This window comes from Rhinopithecus bieti, unplaced genomic scaffold (genome assembly GCF_001698545.2).
Source record: "Rhinopithecus bieti isolate Rb0 unplaced genomic scaffold, ASM169854v2 scaffold_15133, whole genome shotgun sequence".
NCBI lineage: Eukaryota > Metazoa > Chordata > Mammalia > Primates > Cercopithecidae > Rhinopithecus > Rhinopithecus bieti.
The window spans coordinates 843,473-851,878 of record NW_016808815.1 but is presented as its reverse complement, the minus strand read 5'-3'; the positions used below and the strand labels follow the sequence as shown (position 1 = coordinate 851,878).

The 8,406-nt window shown below is 43.6% G+C and overlaps 1 protein-coding gene across 3 annotated transcripts in view; it reads left to right on the top strand.

The window, feature by feature from the left end:
- The first annotated feature begins 905 nt into the window (after positions 1-905).
- The window catches only part of BLTP3B (bridge-like lipid transfer protein family member 3B), a 116,489-nt gene continuing 108,988 nt past the window's right edge, over positions 906-8,406 (top strand). For all 3 annotated transcript variants that reach the window (XM_017887279.1, XM_017887281.1, XM_017887282.1), the window contains exon 1: positions 906-1,194. In XM_017887279.1, the coding sequence (XP_017742768.1) occupies positions 1,151-1,194 (44 nt within the window). In that variant the 5' untranslated portion in view covers positions 906-1,150. The remainder of the gene's footprint in view (positions 1,195-8,406) is intronic.

The window sequence follows — 8,406 nt, the reverse complement described above, 5'->3', positions numbered from 1 at the left end:
TAAAAGTAAAGAAATGATTTTCCCCAGGATAACAGTTAGAAAATACCAGAGCCAGGACTTGAATTATAGGCCTTCTAATTCCTAGGTCCTAGACTATTAGGAACCATTATCAACCTTTACTTCCCTTTGGATAGCAATAACCAAGGGAAACATTAAATTGCCACATTCAGGTAAGGGAAAGGCTGAATATCTTAGCAAGAGAAAAAAAAAAAAAAAAAAAAACAAGAAAAACCGAAGGAAGAATATGAAGAAAGGTGAGTAGGTCAAGAGAGAAAAGCAAGCAGAGGAGTTAATGGCCGATACTTAAAACATTCTGAGGAGGCCGGGTGCAGTGGCTCACGCCTGTAATCTCATCATTTTGGGAGGCGAGGCGGGTGGATCACGAGGTCAGGAATTCCAGCCCTACTGGCCAATATGGTGAAACCTCGTCTCTAATAAAAATACAAAAATTTGCCGGCAGTGGTGGTGCGCACCTGTAATCCCAGCTACTCAGGAGGCTGAAGCAGGAGAATCGCTTGAACCCTGGAAGCGGAGGTTGCAATGAGCCGAGAGCGCACCACTGGACTCCAGCCTGGGCGACAGAGCCAGACTCCTCTCAAAAAAAAAAAAAAAAAAAACAGTCTGAGGAAATGAAAAAGGGAAGTAGGACGTAGAAAGATAAATCAGCCACGGATCAGCGATGGAGGCAGGAACAAGACCAGCGGAGGGGAGGAAGGAGGGAGGAGAGAGTATTAAGGCCAAGAAGGTTGGTGGATTGGGAGTCAAGGGCCTTGTGTGGCGATGTCTAAGAGGGACCCCGGCGCCAGGGCCGCAAACCTCCCGCCCCCGCCCAGAGCCCGCCCAGAGCCGGCGTTGGCCCCGCCCGGCCTCGTGCCGGCCCCGCCTGGAGCCGCCCCGCCTCCGCCCTCCCCCAGTCTCTTAGGTGATGCTGCAGCCAAGATGGCGCCCGCGGCGGCTGTGGCGGCCTGAGAGCGATGCTCCGGGTTCTCGGCGGCGGCTGTGGCCTTGGCCGGGGCCTTGGGTCTCTCCCGATCGTGAGCGATCAGCGCCTCTCCTGTGGCCGGGCTAGCCGGGACAGAGAGGAGACGGCCACGAAGAGAGGAGGCAGTGAGCAACAGGACGAGAGCGTGTCGACTCCAGCCTCGGCACCATGGCCGGGATCATCAAGAAACAAATCCTTAAGCACCTCTCCAGGTCAGTGAGCGCCTCGGACGTGGGCGCCAGTCGGCCTCCGCCCCAGCCGGCATTGGAGTCAGCCTGCGGCTTCGGGGGCGTCGGCGCATGGCGGCTGTGCGGGAGGCGACCTTCGGACTTCCCCGCTCTGGCCGGGGCAGAGGTCGTGGCCCCAGATCTCGTCGCCCCCGGCGCCGGGGGCTGGCCTCACGAGTCGGCCCCTGACGCGTCCTCTCCCCGGGCGGGCGCGCGGAGGAGCGCGGAGCGTGGCTGGCTGGGATCGCTCCCGGCGCGGCGTCTGGGGGCGTCCCGGGTCCGCTCTGTGTGGTACTGCGCGGAGGCTGGTGGTGGCCTGGTGTCACCCAGGTGCCTGGTTAATGTGCGGGGCTGCAACTCGAGCTCGGTGCTCGTTCCCCTTGGAGCAGAACGGTTCCGTTAACCGAGGGCTTCTGGCGCAATGTGGACTCTTAGTGGAGGCTGTGTTCTCAGTAAAACGTTAACCTTGTGATTGTTCTGAATTCCTCCCACCTTGGCGTTCCCGCTCTGAGGCATTAGAGGGTGTGCCTGTTTGCACAGTTAGGATTTGTTTTAGGTAAATAAGCAGAGTTCGCAGCTTTGGCTTGTTCTTTCTGGAGTCTTGAGACCCACATCATTCTTACTGAACTTTTTTTTTTTTTTTTTTTTTTTTTTTGGTTTTGCTCTTTTTCCTTTGCAACTCTAAAATTCAGGGAGTTAACATCTGTGGTGATTAAACCCAAGACATGTCATTCTCTCCATTTCATAACGCGGTTTTAGTCAGAAACATGACTCAGTAAAGCTGGCAATTTGTTACTGCTCTTGGCTTCTCCATGTTTGTCTCAAGACAGGCTAAATGTAGGATCTTGTTCCAAGTTGTTACCAGCGAACTCAAAGCGCTTGGTTAGGATCCCTTTCTGTTCTATTTGTAAGTTAATTTTAACTAATTTTGGGAAGACACTTGGTATGATGATAGACTCGTATAGTAAACATAATTCTTGATTCCCCAGATTGTCTTATACCACAGGTTATATATTGGGAACAGAATTACTACTTCTGTGATTCAGCAAATATTTTTCTCACTTATAATATTGAATAAGATATAGCACTTTTTTTAAAAAGTAGCAAAGTATAGCAGCATGTGTGTGTGTGTGTGTGTGTGTTTATGTGTGTGTATATATATATATATATATATATATATTTTTTTTTTATAGTAGAGACGGGGTTTCACCATGTTGGCCAGGCTGGTCTCAAACGCCCGACCTCAGGTGATCCGCCCTCCCAGCCTCCCAAAGTGCTGGGATTACAGGTGTGAGCCACCACGCCCTGCATGAATATATATTTCTTAATGTTACCACTCATTGGAAAGTTTCTTTTAAAATTATATATATGGTCCAATTCTGAACTATCTTATTTTGGAAGGTTTTATCTATTTTTAATTTATGTCTTCCAGCCTTTCTCATACCCAGCTCCACAAGAAAATTCAGATCTGCAGAAGATGATTTGAATGCCTATTTTCTCACTCGTCCAAGGATGATGCTGCATAGCTAGTACCACTCTAGATGGTTAGAAGAACAGTAAATTAAATCAAATAGTGCATTAGAATTTAATTCTTTTATAGAACTCCATTTGAGAGGGGCTCTTAAAAATTAACAGCATGTATATCAAAGTATAATAACAAAATTAAGAACAAAGATGTAATGGCTTATTGCATGAGATAGAAAACACCCATATATTGAAAATTGAGTCTTTAGGGCTAGTTTTTATTTTATTATTTATTTACATCTTTTTTGAGATGGAGTTTGGTTCTTGTTGCCCAGACCGGAGTGCAATGGTACAATCTTGGCTCACCGCAGTCTCCGCCTCCTGGGTTCAATCAATTCTCCTGCCTTAGCTTCCCGAGTAGCTGGGATTAGAGGCATGCGCCACCACGCCTGGCTAATTTTTAAATTTTAGTAGGGACAGGGTTTCTCTATGGTGGTCAGGCTGGTCTCGAACTCCCAACCTCAGGTGATTCACCTGCCTCAGTCTCCCAAAATGCTGGGATTAGAGGCCTGAGCCACCGTGCCCGGCCCTTAGGGTTAGTTTCTAAATCTTTGTGATTTCTAATACCTGTGTGATAAGTAATGTGATGAGGATTTTTTTGTTTTTTCAGAGATGAATTTTTGGGACGCTTGAATTTTCAATTATTTCATATTTCAAAACATCCTTAACTCAGGTGACTAAAGAGTATCAAATTCTTATTTTTGGTTAATAAGTTAATCTTAATGCTAATTGCTGTCATCTCCTAAGAAAAATAGTTATTCAAAAATCTAAAGGCAGCTCATAATTGACAAAAGAAGGCAAGTGTTGTGATAAATTACAGTTACTCAGGTAGGAATGAACTTTTGAAATTACCTGGTTCAAGTTTAATTTTATGGAGTATCCAGTAATGAAGATGTCACTACATTGACCTAGTGGTCTGGGATACAGTAGAATACAGTTTACCAGGAAATAAACATACTAGTTTCTAATACTAGACATCACATGAGGCCTGTGTATGCAACCCATTGCAACTTCTCAAAGGAGACTTTTCCTGACCAGAGTTTAAAATTGTGAGCCCCCATACTGCCAGTCCTCTTGCTTGCGTTATTTTTCTCCATAGCACTCATGCTTGTCTGTCATACATATTTATTTCTTTAGGTATTTGTCTTTCTCCACTTGAATGTAAACTCTATGAGAGCAGGCATTTTTTTCTTGAGGCTGGCATAAAGTAGATACTCAACAACTATTTGTTGCTTGAATGTGGATACATAACATGAATGAGCTTACTTTCTCTTACGTTGCTCTTTTTTTACTGAGGCAAGACTACTGCCAACATTCTTACAGATTTGGGAATGACCACTTTTCCCTGTGGCTTTAGAAGGCAGTGAGTAATTGAATCATTAAATAAATGTGGTGCCTTTGGAGTCCTGGAAAATGACCTAGTTCTTATAGGGGTTTATGTGAGGGGTCTTCCAGTAAAGAAATGACCTAGTTATTGTATGGGGGGAGGGGTTCTGCCAGTAAGGAGGAAGACTATGAACCAACATGAGAAAGAGCACTCACTTTTAGCCTTGAGGTTGAAATCTAGTGCAGTTGCAAGATTAAAACCATCTTTGCCTGTATGAAGGGACTTGAGAAGCTGGTATATTGGGAAAGTATGAAAGAGGAATTGTTCTTAAGAGATTAACAAATGCTTTAAGTCAATGCTGAACTATTTGAGAATTGTACATCTATATACTTGTTCCTTGCCTAATACTTTGTATTCCAAGCATCTCTTGAGTTGTTAATAAAAAGTTTATCTACTTGAAGAATCTGAAATGAGGACAAGGAATATGATGAGGGGCAGGGGAGGTTAGAGTAGTGACATTTTCCAACGTGAAACAGGAAAAGCTTTTGAAGGAGAAACTGCCCCGATTTTCAAACTGTAATAGGACTGAATATATTTTGGGAAGATTTTCTAGGAGAGTAGTTTTTCACACGGGAATGGAAACTTCTAAAGAAAAGTCGTAGCAAATATGAGAAAGGAAATAAAAGCAGAAGCTACCTTTCAGCTCAAGACCTTAGTGTGTGTATGTATGTATGTGTATACACAGGTACACATGTGTGAACAGGCGCTTGCAAATCGGCAAAGTGGACGTATGTTTAATTAAGCCAGGACCTGAAAAGGGGTAGGGAAGTTTTGGGTACAGATGCTGTCCTCTCCTTCACTCCCTTAGGCTAAGGGCAGACTCTGCTCTCCACAAGGTTTCCTGGGAGAGAGAGTTGACTGGGCAGACATACATCTCACCTGGATGGAGTCATTATATAGTTTAAAGCAGCAGTTGTCAACCAGGGTTAATTTGCCTCCTAGGGGACATTTAGCAGTGTCTGGAGATGTTTTTAATTGTCAAGACTTGGAGGGGAAGATAGTACTACTGCCATCTAGTGAATAGAGTCCAGGGATGCTGCTAGACATTCTACATTGCACAGCATAATCCCCCACAACAAAGAATTATTTGCCCAAATGTCAGTAGTTCCGAGATTGAGAAACCAGTTTAAAGTGTACAGGTGTGTGTCATATGATTGAGCTAGGGTTCTGTGCTGGTAAAGTTGTTTTGCCTGCAAACATCAGAAACCCAATGTATTTAAGTAAAAAGGGAAATGTAACAGAAAGCAGAAGAATATCTGAACAACCAAATTAAGGAAAGAACAGGAACCGGCCAGCTCCTGGAATCTCTTTGGAAGAGTTCTTGGACCTTCCTCTTAAAGTAGCAGTAGGGTTTTTTAATCTCGGCACCATTGACATTTTTATCTAGATAGTTCTTTGTTGTGAAGGTTGTTCTGTGCTGTGTAGGATGTTTAATGTCTCCAGACCTTGCCAGATGTCCCATAGGAGGCAAAATTACTCCTGGTTGGGAGCTACAGCTTTAGAGTGCTGGCCTATCTTCCATAATTCCCAGTCTCTGATCTCTCCTGTCAGGTTTCAGAATCCCGAGAGAGAGCCTTTGTAACCCAATTTTGTCTATCTATGGTTCAATTAGCAATGGCAAAGGGTTGTACAGCAAAAATATGGTAATGGAGAGAGCTATTTTGAGTTAGGCTTGTTGCTCCATTTGTCATCTGTAATAGGCACTGCACTAAATTAGATTTCCAAGGGCCTCATTTGCTACGTTAAGGAAATTGAACTTTATCCTGGGGATAAGGAGTGACTGCTGATAAAGGTAAGAGGGATATGCTCATAAAAACAGTCTCATTTTTGAAGTCTAGGGTTTAGGAGCAATATCTGGGGTGGAAATACGGAGTCTACAAATGGACTTTGAGTAACTTAAGTAGAAAATGGGGCCAGGTGTGGTGGCTCATGCCTGTAATCCAAGCACTTTGGGAGGCCAAGTCAGGCATATCACTTGAGCCCAGCGGTTTCAGATCAGTCTGGGAAACATGATGAAACTCTTTCTCTACCCAAAATACAAAAATTAGCCAGTCTCATAACCCGGTCTCAAAAAAAAAAAAAAAAGAAAAAATATTCATTATGGACAGTCGGAAGGGTTAAACACGTACAGGATTTTGTGTCTGAATGGCAAAGTTATGGGAGGGATTAGAGTGCCTCACTTTATGTTGATGGGATAGGCTACTAGATTGAGGCTATATAAGGAAGGGGAGGAGAGGGCAGCAGCTAATAGCCTGGAGAGAAAAGGAAAGAACCATCAAAGGACTGGGAATGCCATCTAGGTGGAAGAGTGATGGAGTAAAGGAACGAGATAATTGGAAGGATTGGAGATTTTGTCTGAAACTGCCACATTGAAGTTTAAGATTTTAGAAGTGAAGTAGATCTGGTTTAGGAAAAGCTATCAGAGGCTGGGCGCTGTGGCTTACACCTATAATCCCACCACTTTGGGAGGCCAAGGCTGGCGGATCACCTGAGGTCGGGAGTTCAAGACCAGTCTGACCAACACGGTGAAACCCTGTCTCTACTAAAAATACAAAATTAGCCGGGCGTGGTGGCGCATACCTGTAATCCCAGCTATTCGGGAGGCTGAGGCAGGAGAATTGCTTGAGCCTGGGAGGCAGGGGTTGTGGTGAGCTGAGATCATTCCACTACACTCCAGTCTGGGCAACAAGAGCGAAACTCCATCTCAAAAAAAAAAAAAAAAAAAAAGAAAAGCCATCTGATACGGCCATAGAAGTGAGTTGCTGAAGAAAAGTTAAGGTGCATATAATTGGAGATCAATACTACTAGGTCTAAAATCTTTCCAGTACTGACCATTCCTAAAAGGAAATGCAGTGTAGCTTATTTAGTCTGCCAGACATTATTTTTTCAAATGCTAACTTCACATCATTGTTGATAGGCTATTTGTATCATACACTTTTATGGTAAAGCTCAGTAAATAATTTTTGAGAATTTTGAGAAATGTGTATTTCAAGTTTTTGAGCACATATATGTGTGCTCAACATATATATTATATGTGTGCACATATATATTTATGCCCACACAGTGGGTATTAGAGATACAAAGATGAGTAAGACATGGCTTCAGTTTGTGGGAAGCTTCAGTGATTCCTATTGTAATATAAGAAGCATGAGTAGGATCACTAACTGTAACCTGTTTCTAAATTGGACTACTTGTCTGGCATTGCGGGTGATGTGAAAAAGGAAGAAAAAAAAAAACTGTTGCCGTATGAAACTTGTGAGATTTTGCAACTGGGAAAAAAACTGATTTAAATATTGTTTTTTGGATTATCAATTTACTTGGGTAGGTTTGAGGTGTTTTTTTGTTTGTTTGTTTGTTTGTTTTGTTTGTTTTTTTGAGACAGACTCTCGCTATTCTCCAGGCTGGAGTGCAATGGAGCAATCTCAGCTCACTGCAGCCTCCACTTCCTAGATTCAAGCAATACTCCTGCCTCAGCCTCCTGAGTAGCTGGGATGACAGGCAGGCGCCACCACACCCAGCTAATTTTTGTATTTTTAATAGAGACGGGGTTTCACCATGTTGGCCAGGCTGGCCTCAAACTCCTGATCTTGTGATCCACCCACCTTGGCCTCCCAAAGTGCTGGGATTACAGGCATGAGCCACCGTGCCCAGCTGACAGTATTCATTTTTAAGTAATCTCTAATAATGTGGATTTTGACACTGTATATACTAGTTGCTTATTTAAAATAATTTAAAGAGTGCCTGCCTTGTACCCCCTATTGTACCATACTGCTGGGGATGTAGCAGTTCACACACTAGGCAAAGATTCCTGCCCTTGTGGAGTTTACATTTTAATCAGAAACAGATAGTAAGTACATAAGTAGGTGAAATACATAGTACAGTATATCAGTGTGTTAATGAGAAGTACAATAAATTGGGCATGGAGTTTGCAATTTTAAATCTGGTGATTGGGAAGGCTTAATTGACAAAGTAATATTTGAGGCTGGGTGTGGTGGCTCATACCTGTAATTCCAGCACTTTGGGAGGCTGAGGTGGGCAGATAACTTCAGGCTAGGAGTTTGAGACCAGCCTGGCCAACATGGCGAAATCCTGTCTCTACTAAAAATACCGAAATTAGCTGAGCGTGATGGTGCGCACATGTAGTCTCAGCTACTAGAGAGACTGAGATGGGAGGATTGCTTGAGCCCAGGAGGCAGAGGTTGCAGTGAACTGTGATAGCACCACTACATTCCAGCCTGCAGAGTGAGACCCTGTCTTAAAAAAAAAAAAAAAAAAAAAAAAAAAAA